The 23,204-nt window shown below is 39.7% G+C and overlaps 1 protein-coding gene across 8 annotated transcripts in view; it reads right to left on the reverse strand.

Moving 5' to 3' along the window:
• PPM1L (protein phosphatase, Mg2+/Mn2+ dependent 1L) overlaps positions 1 to 23,204 on the reverse strand; it is a 256,846-nt gene that overhangs the window by 63,896 nt on the left and 169,746 nt on the right. For all 8 annotated transcript variants that reach the window (XM_070509586.1, XM_070509589.1, XM_070509587.1 and 5 more), the window contains exon 2: positions 17,329 to 17,503. In XM_070509586.1, the coding sequence (XP_070365687.1) occupies positions 17,329 to 17,503 (175 nt within the window). The remainder of the gene's footprint in view (positions 1 to 17,328; positions 17,504 to 23,204) is intronic.

The following is a 23,204-nucleotide window of genomic DNA, read 5'->3' on the forward strand; positions in this document are numbered from 1 at the left end:
AATGACAGAAGAAAGAGATAATGTGGTGCCCTGAAGTTTGTCACACCAGATAGTCGACATCCTTAACCCCCTCCTTTCCTGCCCATTTCTTTCCCCTATATAACTGCCTCAAGATTCTGTACGATTGGAAGATGGTTCTTTAGGACACTAGTCCACTATCTTCCAATTATACTAGCTAATTGTATAAATTTTCCTTTGTCGACCACTGGCTAGTTTGCAAGTGACTGGCACCAGGTTGCAGCGAGCAGAACGAGCCCCCTTTCACTTGGTTACACTATCACAGTATAAAAGAATAGTATCTTCCACATCAATCAAGAATCTTACTATGTGATATTGCCCAGAGTGTAAAAACTTACTGGAGGACCAGCAAAGGGAGATTCTGAAAGTGCATTCTTTCATCTAGCTGACATACTTATGGCAAGGTGTCACTCAGACGTTATCTATCCATCTAGCTTCCTAGCTCCCTCCTTCCTCCTCCCTTCTCCTCTCCCTCCTTCTATCCATCCACCCATTCATCCATCATCCAGATATCTTAGAATTAGAATTCAGACATAAGATGATTTTTATAGGGAGCTGTTTTAATATCTTTACTTTGAAGTGAAAAATGAAGACAGATATTTTCTGATAGAAAGTCAGTCTAATTTAGCCCTTCTGTTTGACAGTAAGGACTGACTTTGACAATCAGGCTAAATAGTAGCTATTTCCCCCAAATTTTATCATCTAAATTTTTAGCTCAAGATTTTGATTAAAATATTTAAAGCTCATATATAATATGGTAGAAACTACACCCTTTGTAATTATTTAAACTTACGATGAACGGTTTTTTATGTAAATTTATAAATGTGCAAGAAGGGACTGTAGTTTTCAAAATTCTTGTACAAGACAAGTAAACTGTCTTTTTTCAAGGCCACTGTTTTAAAGCACTAATGTGTCTCTTTCCCTAGCTTCCGCTTCCCACAGCTAAATAGGCTCCTGGGACAGGGCTCACACCCGAGTGACTGAGGACTACATTTCACAGCCCAGATTCCTGGTTGCTATGGGCCTCCTACTCCTACAACTCTGCTCTCCTCTAGAAACTTTAAGATCAACTACTGCTTCAATCCTGTTGTCTTGCCGCACCCTTTAGACTCCACTTGTCAACAGCTCTCACTTTTGGACTGGAAAGGGTGGCTGATCATATTGTGATTGGCACTAGATTCTGGCCTGCGCTAAATAAGCACCCTGCCTTCTGTTTGAGTCTTGAAATCAGACATTTACGCTCCTTCGCTTGGATTTTATCAGCTAGTCTAAAATGTAGTCCAAGTATGTCTTTCCTACAGTACTGTCAGCAACGATAGCAACAGCCTAAGTAACTGCATTGAAAATCATCTGTCTGACTCTGAAACTACATAGGAGAGGAAGAGTAAGGCCCCACCAGAGGCAGGTTTACTTGAAGCTAATTAGGCTTAAACTTGAGGGGCCCCTCCCTTACATAAGCCCTGAGTCAGATGTTTTTGGAAAATTTGGCGAAGTAATCTGGTAAGACCGCTGTCTCTTTTCACTCTGCCCTCCCATTGGTCCTACTTCCCCTCGAATAGAATGATGTTAGAATGGCCTCCAGTTGGGATGCAGCTGAGGGGGACCTGAGTTGGTGATACATCAATTTTGGGCATAGTGAATATATTTATGGGGTTCACAGTTACTTTCGCATCTAGTTAATTCTTGCTAGCAAGGTTTCACAGGCCCATCGGGGAAAGAGCTAGGATTCAAACCAGAATGTGGCTGGCTCTAAGGCCAGTGATGTTAACATTTCACCGTGCTGCCTTTCATATGCTTGGTGGCTCACCAATGGCCTTGTACTCCTTAAATTAAAGGTACAACAGATAGTCTAGCCTGAGGCACCTGCCAAGTTTGACACTCTTTCCCACTTGCATCCTTGGCTGCAGCACACCTTCCTAGTCCTGTTGCCCACTGCAGCCATCTGTATGCTTCATCCATCCAAACGGGACACCACGCCCATGCTAGCTCATACCTGTGCTCTTCCTTGACCTGAAATGGCCTCACTCTGTTACATCTCAACAGGTTCTTAGTGATAATTTGACATTCAGTGAAGATAAATAAAACTCATACTGTATCAACTGTAACAACAAATTGGTTAATGAGGGCTACAAATTCAAAGAGTATTTATGACTGCTCACTGCATCAGAAAACTTCAAATGACCTAAAATCTCTTATCTCATATATATAAGAAACTTTGACAGACATTTTCTCAGGTTTGGCAGAAATCCTAAAAATTTAGACAATGTTATCAATATCAAGTTGAAAAGCTGAGACTTTCTAAAGTATCAATTAAAACAAAAGAAACAAAATCCTACAAGTTTTGTTCAACCATTGTAAAGGAGAGATGGAATTATCTTCCTAGCCCTCTACAGGAAATAATGTAACAAACTTGTCATCATAACAAAGAGGCAACCAAAGAGTATGTTGCCAAAAGATGTGAGAAAAACTAGACACAGGTCAGACTAGAGCATGTCAGGCAATTAATTAATAAAAATACTGTTATTTTTCTAGGTTCTGAGATAGTTGGGTATCTGTTAGCTCTTTAAATTTGCAATTTATTGTGCTTTATTTTCTCATCCTAAATAAATCTGTATTTTGTGCATAATTTTTGTTGTTTTTTCTTAAAGAGCCTTCTCCAAATTGTGTACATCTCAGGCCCCAGAAAACCTGAGCCTGTCCCTGTGCTGCCTGAGGAAGCCGACTAACCTACAGGATGCGGAGCCTCTGGGCTCTGCAGTCACCCCACTGCCTGCCTCACTCCCATCCCTTTCGATCCTCTCCAGCATCTACTGACAGCTTGTGGGGTGCAGGTAGCAGAGCAAGTTAAAGAACCAAATATCAAATGCTCTCCATGAGTAACACCATGCTCTATTTCTTTGAAGAAGCTGGATGTTTTCCAGAGTTCAACAAACTTTTCTCTACTGAGGCTTGAGACAAACGTGGAAGAGAACAGTGTTACTGCTTACTGGGCAGGTTTTTATAAATGGAATTGTGTTTACCATCTAATACATCACAAAGAATTGTTCAATCTACCCCGACTATCAAAAGCTTTAGGATGCATTTATGACTTTTTGGGGGGTTCCCTGAGAACCTGTGCCATTAGAGTTTAGAATGACTGTCCGCTCTATTTTAAGATTTAATTTTTGGTGAGAGAAAAAGGTTAAGAAAGGAACGGAAGGGCAAAAATTTGAATAAAATATTCTCTAGACACTTTAGCTCCTTTAAATAGCACGCCAATTCAGGCACAAACAAATGACGAGGCCTGTTCATCAAGGAGTAAAGGACACATGAGAAACCTTAAAGGAAAGCCCATCACCAATGCTTGAAACCCCAAACGTTGTCAGGGAGAACTTTACCAACTAAAGCTACCAGGAAATACTTGTTATCTCCACTCAATAGAAGGAGAAAGAACATATTTTATCGTATAGAACCAGGGGAAACTAAACGTCCAATATAGCACTAAGAATACCAGTTTCTCAAGTTTTAAGCACTGGCATTAGAGAATATAAAAAGTTATCAAAAATTAATCTGAACCTCACTAAAACACTATAATGGGACATTGTCTGAAAATCAAACCACTTTTTAAAGAGACCTGTAAGGACACTATCTGGGATGATGCCTAAGCTCATCTTGCCCCCTACAAAGGTCTGCTCTAAAGCAGCAGTTCCCCAGCTTGGCTGTACTGGAATCACCTGGGGAGAATCAAAAATACTGAGGCCTGGGTCCCACTGCTCAGAGATTCTGACTTAACTGGCCTGGGTGCAGTCTGGGCATAAACCCCTCAAGGCGATTCTAATATGCTAACAAATGTTGAGGACTATTGCTCTAAAGTCGTTTCTCAACCTCAGCACTATCAACATTTTGGGCCAGATAATTCTTTGCTGTGTGGGGCTGTCCTGAAATTACAGCATATTTAGCAGCATCCTTGGCTTCTACCCACTAGATACCACTAGCCCTCCTCCCACTCTCCATCCTCAGTTGTGACAACCAAAAATGCCTCCAGACATTGCCCAATGTCGGAGGATGGAAATCGCCCCTCGTTGAGAACCACTGACATAAAGAGTATTATAGTAAACCAGTTTTAGCATTTTGGGCTGTTAGAAAACAATTCCCAACAAATAAAAAGCAGAGCAAAACACAACCTTCAGACTCTAGTAAGTAGGAGCCAGTGGGTGCCGGTGAACGTACACTGATTGCCAAAGCCCAGAAAGCAACTGAGAACCCCCAAATGCTTAGCAATACAGCAAAATGCTGACAATGTCATAAATTCAGTACAACTTCAAAATACCCCTTTAAACATTAGCACAACTGCAGCTAGACAGGGATTTACAGATTAGAAGTGGATTTGACCACATCTGTCATAGCTGACCTCATTCCATTTTGTAAAGCTTTCATATGATAAAAAAAAAATCTGCTAAAATCTTGTCAACAGGCAACTATTTTTAGACAAGCTGATTTTCTTTGGTGGCTCTGGAATACTGATTTCCCCTAGAGGGGAAGGTTTACAAGGGAGTACAGTCAACCAAAGTGGTTTGAAGTTACTGACATTACAGCAAAAAGGGAAAATTAACATGCCTAATTGTACTCTGAGCACTAGACCTTCCTGCACTTTATTTGCAAATACAATTACACCAGGCCCCGAACACTTTCAGGTATGATTTTTAAACACACAGAGGCCTGCAGACAGTGGGCATATTTGGCTGAGTTTATTTCTTTCTATTTATGTGGGCCAATACTCTTCACAAGCTGAGTCTTGAGTGGAAAAATCAAATGCATCTCTAATTCTGTGAGCGCATTTTCATTTTTCCTAGCTCTTTAATGCTTAATCTCAGATTGAATTTCCTCTAAATCAGAAAGCAATTTAAAGAGTGATAGGTTAAAAATAGAATTCCCTCAAAAATAATGTTTTTCTCAAAACATTAAAAAAAAAATCTAGCCACAATGAAGCAGTCTCTAGGAAACGGGGGAAGGTAACATGTTAGTTCCATCCACAGTCTTCTCCCACTAATGCTGACACAATGAGATGCTTACTTGTTTACTGCAGTTTTCTTTGAGAACAAAGAACCCTAGATGGGGATTTGGTAGAAAGGTGGAAGACCACAAATAAGGGAAATTATGGCACAGTAAAAAGTGGAATAGACGCACAAGACAGTCAGTGACTTCCTCATTTCTGCTTCTTTACTTTTTCTCCACACAATGGAAGAGGCAGCCAAGAAGCAATAAAGATCAGAACCTTTTTTAGTGAAGGCAACTGCTGAGTCAAATATAAAAACAATTTATCTAGTTATTCTACTCATTCATTTTAAAAATTGAAAACAGTATAGCATTCAAAATATTTAATAAGTATAAAAATTTAATATGTGATAAATTTTAGAAGATAAAGGAAAGAAACAGAAAAATAAAGTGAGGGGTAGGGAGTAAGGAAACGATGGAGGAGGAGGAGAGGGAGGGAGAGACAGAGACAGAGACTGTTACCATCTAGAGCATCATATGCCTTAATCTCAAAGCCTTCAGGATATTCCTATGAAAAACTATGAAAAACTGCGATTTCACGACTATAGAGGTCCTGGGCGCTATGGTCTGAATGTCTGTGTCCCCCTAAAATTCTCATGTTGAAATTTTAATGCCTAACATGATGGTATGAGGAGGTGGGGCCTTTGGGAGTTGAGTAGGTCATGATTAGTACAAATACACTTAACCTGAGGAACTGCTTTTCCATCCAGGACAGGGCAAGGAAAGAAGAGGAGGCTGTTGGAGCCAGTATTTTGCTGGGTTCTGTTGTGTCCTGGGCAAGAAGCTAATTTACACAAAGTACAAGTACAAAGTACAATCCTCTCCACTATGAAGGGGACTGAAAAAATACCCTGTATACTAGGCTAAGTACACGCCAAGTTAAGTAAATGCAAAGATGGGTAACAGAAAGGCCATCACTGTTAGTGTCTATCATATGTCTGTGATCTTCCATACATTATTTTTAATCTTCATAAAAAGCCCCTTTAGGCATAATATCATAAGGAATTATCATCAAGTCAGTTTGGCTTCAAAACCCAGGCTCTTTCCACTATACTGCCTTGAAAGAAAATCAGTAGAGGTTTGACTGCAATTCAGGAAAAAGGCCAAGTAAGGCAGTAAATCAGGTAACTTGTCAGACACAGGAGGATCAAGGTCTGGGGTGAAGCGGAGGCAACCAACAGGAAGTGGGATCAGAAACTGCTGAACCTTCCAGCTCACGCCCATGAATCCTGTTCTCTTCCAGATCAATGTTTTTTTTTTTTTTTTTGCCATAAGGCCAGCCCTCCCTGGACTGTAGGACCAGCTCTGGCTCAGGGGAGGAAGACTCCCAAGAACCCTACGGCAGAAGCCCTGAAGCCTAGGTGCTCACTTGGCACAGTACTGAGTTGGTTTCACTACTGACCTTCTCTGACCTTGACATTGCATTTCCATGGTAACTGGCCTTGTGCTGAGTTCCCTTCTTGGCTTATTCCAAGGGTATATATGACTTAGAGGTGAAAAGTTTTATTGGAAACAGGTAGAACGGTTTTCTGCCTTATTATACTCCATTTCCAGCAGGGAAGATAAGCAAAAATGTACCAGGAAGGTTTTATTTAGTTTTATTAATTTTTTGTAAATTAAAAAAAAAGACAGAAAATAGGGGCCGGCCCGGTGGCACAGCGGTTAAGTGCGCATGTTCCAATTTGGCAGCCCGGGGTTCGCCGGTTCGGATGCCAGGGGTGGACATGGCACTGTTTGTCAAGCCATGCTGTGGCAGGCGTCCCACATATAAAGTGGAGGAAGATGGGCACGGATGTTGGCTCAGGGCTGGTCTTCCTCAGTAAAAAGAGGAGGATTAGCAGCAGATGTTAGCTCAGGGCTAATCTCCCCCCCCCCCACAAAAAGCTTAAAAAAAACCCCAGAAAATAGAGAAAGTTAAAAATTCAAACAACATAACAAGAGGATTCAGTGAAAAGTTGTCTCCTTCCCCAGCTTCTCCTCTCTAGAGTAACTACTGTCCTAAGTTATCTACAGAAAGTAATTATTTTTTAGACATATGAAAATACACAACCCAGTCTGAAAGCTGGATCTCACTGTGCCACGTGGGCTGAAGGGCCCAGGGACTTGACTCTATTCATCATAAAAATGAGGATTAGTCAATTATTTTGGTTTGAGCTGGGAAGCTGCCAACTGGTAGATCAAACAAAACTCCCTCTCCTTTTGTCTTCTGCTATGTGTAAGATTTTCAATAAAGTCATTTGAACACTCTCTGCATTGGACATAGCCGCATGCTCTACAGCAGCTTTGAAAAACATGAATAACACAACCTCAGCTTTTGTAGATGGTTGTTACATAACAAATGCCCATAAGATGAACTCACGTATTTCCTGTAAAGTTGTTTTAAGATTTCACCTGTTGTGCTCGTATGGGACATCCCCTAGGTACCATTTCACACTCTCTTGGTCCCACCTCTTAAACCAGCCACTGGCACAGGGAACAGTTCAGCCCAGATGCAGCCTTGGTCTGAACCACTTATCACTTGCTCCCTTTCCCAAAGCTTCTCTGATGCCAAGGTGAGGGATGCCCGCAGAACCCAAGCAGCACTTAGGCATATGGAAGCCAGAAGTGCAGGGAAGCTAATGTCTGTGGAGCTACCCTTGACAAATGAGGGGATGAGACTAGTAGCTACACGCCTCCCCCTTCCCCTCGTGGCGATGGTTCTGGGATGCTATTCATCAGCTCCCTTGGTAGGCCTGAGCAGCGGTGGCCCTCAGGAGAGGCCAGCTCCATAAAGTGTCCTCATAGGAGCTTTCCTTCCCTTGTTTCTCTTTTCCCTTCCTCCTGCCAATGCCCCTCACTCCTGCTCCTTGGGACTGCCTTCCTAAATTAACAATCTGCACTCAGGCCTTTGTTTCAGGCTCTGCTTTTGGGGCACTCAGGCTGAGAGAATGTTGGGCAATGTCCAGTATACAAGGCAGCTTGTGAAAATGTCTCCATAAACTTTACTACTAGAAGAGAAGTTGTCTCCAGTGAAAAACTGTTTTATTTTGTCTATTCTTCATGGTTAGTACATTTGCTTTCCTCTCTTTTTTTGGCTTTGATTTTCTATTGTTATTGTACGTATGGCAAATCAAACTTTCAGGAAGCAAGTAGGGTATAAATTACAAACATGTCAATTGTGTTACCTCTGTAAATGACAAGGGCTGAGGTCAGAGAATGGAAAGCTCTGACTCAGGTAAGGAAGGAGCCAGTTAAGTTAAGGTGCCATTTTGAAGCAGGTCTTAGAAGATGGATTTATGGAGACAACAGTGAAGATCAGAAATAAATTCAAAGTGAAAAGACTACTAACTCGTCTGTCCTTCCCCGTTTCTTAGACTCCCAGCACATGGCCAGAACGCGGTACACAGCACATGCTTGTGTTGAATGAACGGTGTTGGTCCTCGTGATTTCTCCACGGTTGATTTACAGCTCCCTTGGATTGATTACAGAATTTCAGGAGCACATTCAGGTGCTTCTTGAGGGTATATACTGCAGAAACTGCTCATCAAACTAGCCTCATCAGAGGCCAAAACCACACAGCCTTGAGACAAGGACATTAACTAAAGGAAGAACACAGAGATAATTTCTCTGGGCACTAGAAGGTGGCTTGAAAGCAGTGCCTTCAGGAGGCAATTCACCAGATGAAACTTCAGAGTGTCTAGTTGGTCCCAAAGATTGAACTTTCTTGCAAAATGACATTAAACAGCAGTCAGCTGCCTACGATTACAGTTCTTCTGAGTCTGAAAGTTAGCCAGAGGATGCATTTTGCTTACATCTCACTACTACACACGGACAGTCACAGCACATTAAAAATTCTGGCACTTTAAAAACTATCCTATCTTTCCCTATAGACTGATGGTCTCACCGTTAACTTGGATTCACCAAAATCTATTACAAGCATTCCAACAAAGTGTACAGAATCTTGGTTACAAAATTCCAATAGGACAGAAAGAAAGAGATACAGATAGCATGAGCACCCTGTCTCTGGCTAGCCAATGCTGTCTAAATTGTGACCACCTGGTACAATTATTTTCTTTGAAGTGTACACATTTTCTCCAGTCCTAGTAATCAAATACTACTTTACAGCAGGTAGCAAAACTTCTTCCCTTGTGGCAAACAATGACAAACACAGATCTGGTCAAATGTTGTAATCACCAGGGGTGGTACTTCCTGATTCTAAATCTCAGTGTTAGCCTGTGGTTTCCAGTGTTCTCAGCAAAGTTTTTTAAAATTTAAAATTTTATTTGCCCACTGCAAAACTTGGATCAATGTATTTTCCAAGTGCATACAAGAACTTCTCCTAAAAAGGTAAGATGAAGTTGGGGAATGTGATTTTTTTTTGTTGAATAACTCCCCATCATATCACTTTTACAAAATTCAGTCTGAATTTTTTTTTTAATTTTAGATATCTTGTAAGAAAACAGGAAATGCTGGTAACACATTAATATAAGCTAGTTAGTATAAACTACTTAATATTATTTGGAAAGCAACACTTAAGAATGAGGAAGGTGATGCCATAAGCAGAGGGCAAGAAAAGGTCTGTGTGAGGCACTCGCACATAACCACAGTTTCAGAAGGAAAGAAGACAAAAAAACATTACTCACAATAAGCCTGCCTTTAAAAATGCAACTGACATTAAAGCTCAAAATAAACAGTTCAAGAGACTTACAGGATCTCTTGTGATTTTCTGATGTATTTCACAACTCTTTCTTAGTCCCAAACCTAACTCCTTCCTCCTCTACGCATTTACTGGCCTCTGAACAGACGCCCTAGAGCAACAATTCCACCGTACTCTAGTTATCTGTTTCTAGTGGGTGGCCACCCACCACCACACACACATGCACACACATGTATGCACAGACACACATACCTGGGGTGAAGGGCCACGTGGTCATCAGAGCATTTCCAGTGGCAGGCACAGGGCCTGGCTTGTAGGTGCTCAGTCAATGTTTACAGAATGAATAAATGAACGAACCAATGAATGTTAACGTTAAATGAACCAAAGACAGAATCACACATTGTTAAAGCTGTAAGAGACTTAGAAAATACCTAATCCAACATCCTATTTTACAGTTGAAGAAACCAAGCAGAGACGGGTACAATATCTTGCCACAGACGTGGAAACTGACCCCAAGGCTTACGAAGCACATGTTTGCATGCTTTCAAACAGCCATGTGGACGGTTTTTTAGCTTGTAGATGGCAAAGTCACTTTGTTTAGTTACAACTCCCATACCCCTTATCTTTTGGCTTTTTAAATCCATGATAAAAAGGGGGGAAATTTAAGAATTATAACTGAAATCCAAATCAGCTTGGTTAAAATGATTGGTATTACTGGACAGAGAGAAGTTCTCACTTTGTAAGTGGATTTTGACCACCTACTTTCGTCCTCTGCTCCCACTGATATACAACTAATAATTGGCTATCCTACAAAAGTCTTCATCATGTTTTTGTTAATCATTCTACCATTCTCATCTTTTCACAGATAAGAAACAGACCTCCAAATTCAGGGATTCTACATGGTGACAAGAACTGAAACATGGATAAAAGAAAAGGACCATGCTGAAATATCACAAGGTTACAGGAATGGTAACTGTGGCATATCCACTCAATAGGGTATTACATGGCCATTACAAATTACTTTTATGAGTAGTTCATAAGAGCATGGAGAAATAGAATTATATCTCAGTGTTAAATGAAAAAAAAATATAAAATTGGGCATAAATAATTAAAACCCAGCAGAGAAAAATGACTAGAAGTAAATATACTAAAGATGGTAGTTATGTTTAAGAGGTAGAATTAGAGATTATCTTTTCCTATTCTATTTTTCCATAGTTTAAAAATGTTCTAAAATGTATTTTTATTACTCTTATAATAATATTACTCTTATAATGGAAAAATAAAACATTTAATTTTTTACAGAAAGGCAGAAGATGGTGTCAGAAGTGCACAAGTAACATTGAATTTCCCTTTGTAAGTTTCTTTTAAGTCCCTGTTTTTCTCTTCCTTCCAAATCCTTGTCAGCAAGCAAGAATATCTTTTGAGCCCAGAAATGAGGTCTTGATTGAAGATATAACATAAGGAAACCTTAGTGCCACTTCTTCCCTTAGGACCTGTTTGGGAAACATACTGAGAAATTCACTTTATTTGTTAGAGTAAAGAACTTCCTGCAAATACCTTTTACCGCATTTTTTATGTTCTTAGAAAACCTGAAAGGGCCCTAAATAATTTATAGTCTCTTTCCTGGGTTTGGTTTCTTGATGTGTGTTCAATTTTTTCCCCACGACAGTAAATGGCTTTCCTTTTGAGATCACTGATTACTCTGACACTAATGGCTCAATTAAATCGTAGATGTAACTTTTAGGTACCATCCATTTTAAGAAGCATCAAATAAGCTCAACAGGAGGTAACCCTACAGATACTTCCTAAATTGCTTACAGCAGGTTCCCCGACTCTTTTTAAAAGCTACTTCTCCAAAAAGTACTTTACAGTACTTGGTGTGTCTTCACAGCAGGTAGCTTTGCCTGGGCTCAGTTTCTGAGAATTTCTAATGTAGAGGATGCATCAGAGAATCACAAAGCAAAGGCTGAAAAATTAATGCTGCTCCATCTTTCTCACCTCCTCTTGGAAAGTTGTATGTGACTGCCTGACACTTGTAAATGCATGTGCAGGTCCCCAGCTTTAACTGATGCCCACGTGAACACAATGAAAAGCCAGCCAAGTTCTCTCCTTCCCTCATCCGCAGTATCTGGTTCACTTTCTACTTGTAAGTACTCCTTCCACGTGGTAGAAACCTGTGCTCCTTGGAAAGCTAGATGGGTCTCTAGCGAACTGAAGAACAGAAATAAAGCCCTTGCTGGTCTCGGGTTTAACTCCGAGAAGGAGATCGAAGCAGCAATTTAGGCAACTGTCTCAAGGCCTCCAGCAAGATACTACCACAGGACAGTCTACCCAGGAGCTTTTCCCAATGGGAGAAGTAGGCAGCTTCTTACTCTCGTTTCCTGTGCCTTAGGGTTCTTGATTGTGCGACAGAGAATCCGACTCTCAAATAAGTAGGCCTATTCTCCTCACAATTCCCTCAAACACAAGGCATTACAAGCCATATTACTTTATTCTGAACAGGGGACTATGTAGGTTATTTATTCATACCTAAACTTAAAAAAAAATTAGAAACAATTTGAGATTACTTAAAGAAACAACAATAATATACTAGCATAAAATAAATAACGCAAGGAAAGAGCCCCTCGCCTGCTATTTCAGGGCTTCAACTTTTGCCCACTATGAGAAAAAGTGAATGTTTAGCTTAATGATGCTCTTTGAGACAGTGTGAAGTGCTATTTTGATCTCTTCTTCTCAAATCATGCCACTACTTTCCTGACAGTTCTGTACGCTAAGCCCAGTCTGTTGAAATGGGTGTGAACTTGCACTTCAATTTAAGTAAAGACATTAATAGATCAAATGCAAACCATACCTTATTTCTTATCTGGATTGTGCTTAGCATTAGTAAAGGATAATAAAAATATCTTAAACTATCTTACAGAGGATCCATGAATGATGGCTCAGAACCTCTCCTTCCAGAACCTAGTTTTGCTTGACTCATACAGTCTCACTCCCTGTTCCACCAACGAAAGTATGCCTGAGCATATTCATGTACAGATGCCAGGAAAGCTGAGTAATGGTCTTCTTTTTGTCAGATATTATGTATCAATTGGGCTGTGTGAGGACAGAGAAAAAGGCAATAGAGCAGGCAGAAGGTTCAAGATGAAGCTACATACAACCTTGCAGAAACTATGGCTACCTGAGTTTTCCATTGTCAAGACAGCAGAATCACAGTTTGGAAACGGAAGACATCTATGAGATTCTGTTCATGACTTCAATTTACAGGAAAACGGGCTTTACAGAGGTTTGGTGACTTACTCAAGGTCACATATCTGGATGGTAGCAGAGCTAGGATTAGAATCTGAGTCTCTTAGTTCCAAGACCTCTTTCAATTATACCACACAACATCTTTACTCCTGTAATAGTAAAAAATTAAAAATAAACTACTTGGATGACAATCTTTCTAAACTGTTTACACAATTCCTATTTTTATATACAGAGTATAACTATTATTGAACCTTTTCTCTGTGAATCAAAATTACCATTATGAAGATCAATGATGTCAACTCTATAATACAGAGTCTGTAAATGCTATGTGACAGAGTATAGTGAAACAATGGAGATACAATAACTGTTTTTTACACCTTTCTAGGGGTTTACCCTTTGCTCTTATTCCCTGCTGCTGTCAGTGTCTCTGCTGAAGGTGTCAGCCCCTTCCCCACCTCCTAATTCTAATTCTAAACTCTATTCCTTAGAGTAATACGAAATGCAAATGCCCGCCGTATTCAGTGCAGCATTATTCATAACCGCAAAAACAAAACCATAAATGTACAACACAGAAGAATGTTCCATAAGCAGTATTTTCAAAGAATAGAATATTATGCAGCCATTAAAATTATATTCACATAAAGAGGTTTTAATAAAATGAGGAAATGCTTATGTAATAACGTTTAGTGAAGAAAGCAGAATGTAGAACTGCAAGACATCAACCACATTTCAAAAATTCTTAGAGTGAAATATACTAAAATGTTTACAATGGTAGGATTATTGATAATTATTATTCTCTTATTATACCATTCTACTTATTTCTATATATTTCTGAAATAAAAGTGTAACACTCTGAAAGTCAGAAAAAGAATTTTAAAAAAGAAACTATCACATTGGAAAATACAACCTAACTGGTCAGAACAATATAAAATAAAAATATATAGATTCGAGGTGAGAATCTAAAGCCTCTATTGTACGGGCTTGTCCACAAACTCTGGGACACGGTATGGCTGCCTGTGGTTCTTGCTTACTTTCCATTTCTTTGCTGAATTTCAGGTATGTCAGGTTGCTGGACACCTGAACTGTGGATGAGTAAAGCATCAAGGTATGTAGATACGTAAAGGAGAAGAGAGGATGCTGAGAGGGAAAGAGAGAGAAAGAGAAGGGAGGGAGAAAGGTTCTGAGCCAATCCTTTTAGACAAGTGTCTAAATATTTTTTTCATTAATTGGTTTTCAGTAGTTTAGAAGCCACAGATGGTGTAACTGTCATTAAGTCACTCAGGCTGATTTATCAGTAGATGAGCATTAGAGACAAATTAACCTCTCTAGAGAGTGAAACATCTTCCAATTAACAACTAACTACTTCCCAAAACTGGGAGAGCTGAATTAGGAATGTGGGGAAGTCAAAACTGGGATAGCACGGAAAGAAGCTAAGCCAGTCTAAGCAAGTGAGTGTCTTACATCTGAAGGTATTGGATACTATCACTAATAATCTATCCTGATTCCTTGGTATTACAATGAAATATTTTTCCTTTAAGTAGTAACATCTTTTCATATTTTCCCCTTTCCCTGAAAAAAATCATTAATATACAGTAATGGAAGAGGAGAGAGCGACCTTTAGATTTTACAACACGCAGTGACACTCTTTTATTTTATTCATATATACACGCAGCCCACACCAAATGTGTCACTTCACGCAGGAATGAGCAAGGGCAAACAGAGCCCAGAATGGGTGATTTAATAGATGTTGCTTGACTTGTCAAAGCTTCTGAAGATCATTTTTTAAAATTTCCCTCTGCCTCTCCAAATACTATATGCCAAGACAACACTCCAAGAGTCTTTAAATTTGTCTAGAACAGACAAGATCCAAGTCTGCTGTCCTTCAGCATGATCAGCATCTGCCATAGGATTTCTAAGAACTTCCCCCAATATGCTATATTTTATTATCATAATAATCCTGTGGGACATTATTAGCCCAGCTTCACAGATGAAGAAACAGAGACCCTAAGAGATTAATTTGCTAAAGATCACACCAGTATTAAGCTACAGGAAAGACCTGGAATTTAGATCCTCCAACACTCAACCCTGCACTTATTTCCACCGTTTCCTGCTGCAGTTTACTGTCAGATAACTGTGTGCAAAGTATTGGCCCCTAAAGGCCGTGCACAAGTGTTCCTCTGAGGACTAGCACCTGCTCAGCCACAGTGCAGGTGAACAGAAAATGACTCCGAAGAAGGAGAATGGGGTGGCGGGAGGCTGCGGCTGATGTTCACTCCCACCCCTTCATCCACACAGACAGCGTCTCTCTTCTCTCCACAAACCCACGCTCCTCATCTGTCCTGCAGGGGTTAAACTCATGCCCTCCCCTAAAGAATCCTCCGAAAACCTGAGCCACTTTCACTCCTCCTTTACCCCACACCCGCTCAGCTTCTCTTTAGAATCTTGTAGATATTACAAAGTGTATTTATTCTCTGATTCCTCAGGAGTTTTTCTATAGAAGTCATACATCTATGTTTTAGTTCCTCAGCCGGACTTTAAAGAAAATCGATGTTTTCCACATTTCAGATTTTCCCCACCTTTTGAACACTCCTCTTTCTCCCAACTGTCTGGTGTACGGCTCTGCGTCCAACACACACCTGCTGAGTGAGTGAGAATCTAGTGTGGTGGAGCCCAGGCCGGCTGGTAATTAGGAGGTTGGAGCTCCAGCTCTACAACTAAGCAACTGTGTTACTGTAGACAAGTCTGCGGGTCCCAGTTCTTTCCCCACAGAGTGGTTATGGGGATTGGAAGTGGGGGGGCTATACGAGTTCTACAATCTCTAAAATGCTATGAATATTTAATTATTATCTTGATTGGGCTGATCATAGCCTTACTTTATTTCATTAGGGATGAGAGAGGAGACGAACGTGAATTCCGCAGTCAAGAATGTTAAAAACAAGATAAATACAGAGACCAAATAACTAACCACCCAACAGGCAGAAGAAAGCCAATGTGTCTGGAAAATTCATAAAGCAAAGGAGGATCAGAGGGAGTAGAGATGTCCTGGGCAAGGCTAGAAATGTGGATCCTGCCTGAGAGAGCTGTAAAAGGGTCAGAGGATGGAACGTAAATGAGAACAGCTTACCAACTAGAAAAATTGCATTAGTGGTTAGGCATATGCAGCATAATGTTTTGTTGTGTTTTTTTAATTTGCTCTTCTGTTTGCTATTTAAGCTTGAAACGAAATGTTAAGAATATCAGCATTGAGACTGATTAGATCATAATGAAGAAAATAAGATGCATACTAACAACTTTCTTGTGGAAATAAAAACAGAAGCTCCTGGTATTGAAATATGGATTAATGCTACCAACATTTGACCATCAGAAATATATTTTCCTGTACTTTTTTCTCTATTTTGGGGGTTGGGGGAGAGGAGGTATGACAATTTTAATCAGGGTATTGCTCCAGAGTAAGTTTAATTTCATTAAAGATTTTAGGGGCCAACCCCATGGCCGAGTGGTTAAGTTCACGCGCTCCGCTTCAGCTGCCCAGGGTTTCACCGGTTTGGACCTTGGGCATGGACATGGCACCACTCATCAAGCCACGCTGAGGCAGCATCCCACATAGCACAAGTGGAAGGACCCACAACAAAAAATACACAACCATGTACTGGGGGCTTTGGGGAGAAAAAGGAAAAATAAAATCTTTTTTTAAAAAAAAGGATTTTAATAATTCCAAGTAATACAGCACTGGTTTCATTAAAACTGAGTGTTAGTTGACAGACTATGTAATAGATTAAAATGGTGTTATAAGGAGGTCTGTCCATGCCTTCATTAATAAGTTCCTTGGATGGAATGAACTTATGGCAGGTAGTGAACCAAAGTCTGGTAGTCTGGCAGTGTGGTATTAGGGGCTAGGATTCATCTAAGGAGCTAAAAGAAAGTCAAGTTCAGCTTGAAACTTCAAGAAAAAAATAGTTCCTCTTGAGGAAAGAAAATCTTTGGAATTAAAAAAATAATACTTGAAGCAAGTAACAGTTATTAGATTATCGGATGTAAGAGTTTTCAGCTGGAATTCAAAATTGAAGTGACACTTTAAAAGATTAAATCAATGGGAGTACATGGTTGATAAAGGGCCCGAAAAATCCCATTTTAAAAAGATCAAAAATTTAAAAGGGATTTGATATTTAAGGGCCATTTTTAGGAATCTCCTGATGAAATATCTGATACTAAAACTGCAGAGAAGAAACTTACTGTTAATCCATGTTATATGACCTTGAATCCAGAGCGCCCTTCATCTTCTACCTCAGAAAAGGGCCTTTAACCAAGGTCTATGAGGAAATTTGTGCAGGGGAAAAAAGGCTGTGTGTGTGTGCACGCGCCCGCACACGCATGTGTATTAAAGGCAAACATACCTGCTTCGTCATAGGATACAGCCAGTTTTTCTAGCATTTCTCGGTCAATTGACAGAATCTGCTGTTCAAGGATGGTCTGGTAAGACAATACGCTATTTTCTTTGTCTTTCTCATAGTCCTGAAGATGCTGTTTAAGGGCCTCTGGGAGTCGAGATTTTACATATTCAGCTGCAGTCTGCAGATAAAACAGACAGAGAACCCCATTAGAATTTCTCATCTTAGGCTTTTCACTTCCCCTCAGGTGCTGTAGTGAGAACTCAAAGCACTGTGGAGCCGACCCTCCAGACAAGCATATCCTTGTCATTGTCATTTTTAGACTCCACTATGCCAAATAAGGCGGATCCTCAAATAGAATCACAGATGTCTAAGAGTTTTCTATCAGGTTTAAAGGTATAAAAGACGATGGATTGGGTTTGGCATTCTACAGAGTTAGGACTCAGAGTTTCAACTATTCTAGTGAACACTGAAGGCCCCGTGGCAGTAATTTTACTGGATATAAATCTGACCTGCCCTTGTCTAGAATGCAGAAACCCGTCACTCACCTCAGCAGTGCGCCCACCCATGCTATGGCACCCCCATGCCTGCTTTGCCTTGTTGTTCTCCACTCATTAATGTGTACACGGGAACTCTTGTGAAGTGAAGAGAAAGAAGAGGCTCTTTGCTAGGGCTAATAATGGAATAATGGGATAAATGGAAATGACGAAATCTAAGACAATGATAGCCCTTAACCTGAAAAAAGAACTGTTTGCTACTTAAATGTCTTGGCCTTTATAAATATCACTCATTTTTTTCCTGCTTTCATACTATCTGCACAACAGACTCCCAGCTAGTACCATGTGAAAGTGCAAGCAGTGACTTTCACCCAGGCAAGCATGCTGCCCTCGGAGGCAGGAAGGAAGGCATGTCTACTTTGAAAAAGACCTTCCCAAAGACTCTGATATGCTCTTCTAGTGGGCTGGGAAGAGAGCATCCTCTTCTCCCTCCCAGTTGAGAATCACAGTTAAAGTTAAATAGAACTTCAAGGGAGAAATTAACTGATAGAGTGGCATGTGCAGGTCAGGGGAATTTCGAAATTCTTAAAACGTCTCTCTTGAGAATGCCCAGAGTGGGGCATCTCATTGCAGTGCAGTCCTGGACCACATGCATAGGGTCTAAAGTGGGAAAACAACAAATGAAGGCACACACATATTGTTTAAAATTATACTCACAACCACTAGAAAACACAAATAAAAGAAACTGTTAAAAAGGAGTGTCTCTGGGGTATGAGCCTAGAATATGGTGAAGACCCATCTACATAGTTTAATATATTTTTTAAAAAACCCTGTACAGCTATTAATTGTATAACTTAAGACAAGTTTGAGTTAAACAGACACAAAATATATATCCAGCATATGCTCATCAACAGGAGCTCAGTTTTTTTCGTTTATAGACTGGTATACTCTAAAGCCTTTAGAAAAAATGAGATAGGTCTTTATGATCTGACAAGGAAAAATGTCATGATCTATTGTTAAGATTAAAAAATGAAGCTGCACAATACCAGTGATAGTATATCTTTTTTATGTAATGCATACGTATATGTATATACTGCATTTTGTATTATCATATACACATGGGAAAAGATATGGAAGGATATACTCCAGTTGTGGAAAATACTCACTTTCTATTTTCCACATTTCTGTATTATTTTAAACTTCTCATTATTTCAACTTTTAAAAATTATCTTTAAAATTTTTGGGGGGGTAACTTTCATAGTTTTCCTTTCAAACGTTAGCAAAATTTAGGATGCAAAGAAACTTGCCAGAACAAGGACAACTGACTTTCCAGGAAAAGCGGTGGGCAAAGTTCTATTTCAGTCTTCAGAGTAGCCAAATACAGCACATGACACTTTTTGTTTCCAGATTTATATTTAGATTCCCTAAGTCAGCTGCTGATGAAACTACAACTTTTAAATACAACCAACATTGTTCAATTTCTCTGCCAGCCAGCAAGTGCAGAACAAATAAAATTATTCCATAAAATGTAAATGGATTCAGCACATTAGCACAACATATTTAATTCTAGAGTTTCAGAACAAATTTTCTCCCGACACTGGAAAACGAAGAGGCATACTGCAGAATAACTGTTTTTAAACTCATACTACATACACCTTGCTATTCAGTGTAAGACGTCTTTAATTTTTTTCCTTGGAAAAAACTATGGGGTTCAGGGAATAATTCTGTAACGCGCATTTTGCCAGTACCCGTATCACTGAAGGCATACCACAGATTCCCTTCCAGTCATGCCCACTGATTGTATTTGAAACGGACATTACGTTTCTAATTAAAATCATAATATAGTTTTTGAATAGGGCCTATATTTTTTACTATATTGGAGTTATATTTTGGCATTTCAGTTCGAAAACAGTCTGTTCTTAAGAGGAACAGAAAGAAACAACTCTAGCAAAATACTAGATTCTGTCAATATATTTCAAGAAGTCACCTTTATACTGAGGTAGTACTCCAAATGTACTCAGATGGCAGATAAACCTTAGGTTCAAGCAGGAACTATGTTAAAAAGAAGGCTGAAATATTATTAACTGAGATTGGAATTATTCCACAAGTAATAAACAATACAAAGAGCAATTTAAAGAATTTCACTGGAATTCTAAAAATGAAGTGAAAAACAAAATTAAAATATAGGATTACTTATTTATTCTTTAATCTATGATAAATGCTACTTGGAGTTTAAATCCTAAATTGCATATTCTCATTACCTAACTGTGCAGAAACAATATTATTGTTACCGATATTAGTATGTTGCATTGTGTAGTAATTTATACTTTTTGGAGTAATTTATGATATCATTCTGTATCTTCACAGATACAGCTTCTTCTTATCTGTTATCAATCTGTATCTTTGAGTGAAAGTAGACAAATTATTGATTTTGACTAATCCTTCACATCCTTCAAAGTTCAGCTCAAACGCTATAAACACCGATAGTGAACACACCTAATAGCACCCAACAGTCTTTCAAGTATTTATATAGGTCTTCGTATAGGTATAGGTATTTTAGCTCTCCAGTTTGGCTGAGATAAGGACTGTATTTTACACATTCTTGTGTTCCCCCCTCAGCATCTGGTTCAGCGTTTTGCACCATAGAAGCTTAATATCTTGACTGTATCCAAGAATCAGAGACTTTGAGATAGCCGTTGGAGAAAGCTTTCTGACTATTCATAATTCTTTGCCTGCAATAAGAACCTCCTTTCATGATTCCAGATACAGCATAAGGGTCTGGTTTTCTACTGGCGAATGGAACTACACTTGGTCTTTTTTTCCTTCTCCCCAAAGCCCCCCAGCACATAGTTGTGTATTCTAGTTGTGAGTGCCTCTGGTTGTGCTATGTGGGACGCTGCCTCAGCATGGCCTGATGAGCAGTGCCATGTCCACACCTGGGATCCGAACCGGTGAAACCCCAGGCCGCCGAAGCGGAGTGCGAGAACCCAACCACTTGGCCACAGGGCAGGCCCCTACACTTCACCTTTAATTATTATTGATGCCATTATTTTAGGAAAGTAAACAGCTGAAACCCAAATCATCATTCAGATGCAAAAATGATAAATTATGTACTTGACAGATACAAAGCTGTATATGAAGCTTTATTTAATGCTTTCCTCTCCATAATTGTTTGATCGTCCCCATTCTTGCCTTTATTTCTTCATTTGGCAACGCGCTTGATTCTCCTAGAGGCCCCCTGAGGAGTCATGTAGAATGTACCTCAGAATTGTGCCCCTGAGTTAAGAGTTGTCTTGTGGGGTGCTAACTCTGCCTGCACATTCAGGTTTGTGCTCATCTGACCTGCTGAGTAGGTTCCCAAACACAGCCAGGCAGTGACAGAGGAGACTCAGGGCAGAAAGCGGAAGCTGCGTAGTTCACAGGTTCCTCCGTTATACCTGAAAGGACAGTTACCAGCTGGAATAAACAGCTTGTCAGGCAGGGCACAAAGGGTGCCCAATGCACCTTCTTACAGAATTTGCAACCATTTTTATTACCCATGCCCACCTCAGTCTGGAGGACAGTGAAGGGCTAGAGTAGATCCTGCAAAAAAGTACTCAATGGATGAAAAGGATAGAAGAAAACAGGCAGAACGATCAAGGATCTAGATTCTGGGAACCTAGTAGGTAGAAGGCTGATACCAGTCATTATGCTAAAAAATGATTTGCTATCGCAATGGTACGTTCTTTGAGAAATAATCAACATATATGAAAGAATTTGGCAGGGGGAGGAGAGTGTATTTTAAAAGGTGCTAAATGCTTCACAACTCATCTTAGAAAGAAAACCTGTCCGCCAGCCAATTCCAATTTATTGAGTGTCTGTGAGCACAGCACACTAGACTCGACAGTGTTGGGAGAACAAACCTCTGCCACGAAGGGACCTGCAATATAACGTAGACACCGAACCCACACGTGCAGTACTGGAAAACACATCTGACAAGGCAATACAACAATGGGCATGAATCTTGAGAGGAATTAACACATTTACTTAAATATAAGAGCTATGTTAAGTGCTGAGCGGCCTCTGAGGAGAGAAATTAAGGAGAGGGAACAAGAAAAACAGTCAGGAAATCATTCCAGTGGCATTTACAGATCAGTTCTGACGTAGGAAGCACTTACTGGACAAAAGAAAAGCAATCCAGAAAGCAGCGAATATGAGTTCATAGGAGAAATAAGAAGAAGTGAAGCTGATAAAACTAGGAATATGCGAGAGCTGGCAGCTGGAGAAGTTAACTGCCTTTAACAGGTTTAACACCAGGAGTCTGGACTGGCAGCAGTTCGTAACAGGAAACCACTAAACATCTTAAAAAGGGAAATCAATGATCAAATCTTGTTTGAGGAAGAATGTGCCTGGAGCTGAGTTTAAAAGGCTCTAAAATAGAATGAGATAGAAGGAGGGAGACAAGTAACACATCTGAAGGAAAGGAAAACTGGCCTTCTATACTGTGATGGCAGTATAAATCGAACAATCGTTTTGGACAGAAAATGAAAAAGATGTAACAAAAACTTTAAAACAGTTACGCCTTTTACCTAGCAATCTTTCTAGGAATTTATTTTAAGAAAAACGTTAAAGATGAGCATAAAGACTTGTGTGCAAACATGTTGATCAAAGTATTATTCACGATAATGAAAATCTGTTTAGAAATTGATTAAATTATGAGATAGCCATGCAATGCAATACAATGCAGCTATTAAAAATCATGTTATGAAAGAATACTAAATTATGGGAAAATGTCCATAATGAAAAGCAGATTGCAAAATAGTTTGAATACTACATGTATGAGAAAAAAAATTGGCTGAATCATATTAATATGTATCATTAGTTATCTCAGAGTAAAGAGTTTGGGTGGGTGATAATTTTTTTCTCCATGTGGTTTTTTGCATTTTCCAAGTTTTCTAAAATAAAAATAACAGAAAAGCGATTGCCCACTTTCTATGTGCTGGGTACTGTGCTGAATGCTTTATGTGTTTATTGTACGTTTGTTTATGTAATCCTCCCAACAACCATAATAGGTTTTTACAGATGAAGAGACAGTTAAGTAACTTACCCTTGGTTATGCAGTGAGTGGTGGAGCAGAAAATGCCAACAGCTTTTGAAACAGAAAAGAAAAAGAAAGGGAAAACCCACAATTTTTTAAAAAGAAAGAGACGCATGCTGTGGTCACTCACTTGTAAGGTAAAGCAGCGCAGGGCGGATAGCGCCCTTGAGAAGAGAACAGATGAGCACATGAGCAAAGCCTGGTGACAGCTGGGAAAGAAGAACAGTCAAATGGCTTCCATATTGCAAAACCAGAAGCTAAGGATGACAGTGGTGCTATTGAGAGTAAGGGGAAAATGCAGTACGGTG

This window comes from Equus asinus, chromosome 5 (assembly GCF_041296235.1).
Source record: "Equus asinus isolate D_3611 breed Donkey chromosome 5, EquAss-T2T_v2, whole genome shotgun sequence".
Classification (NCBI taxonomy): domain Eukaryota; kingdom Metazoa; phylum Chordata; class Mammalia; order Perissodactyla; family Equidae; genus Equus; species Equus asinus.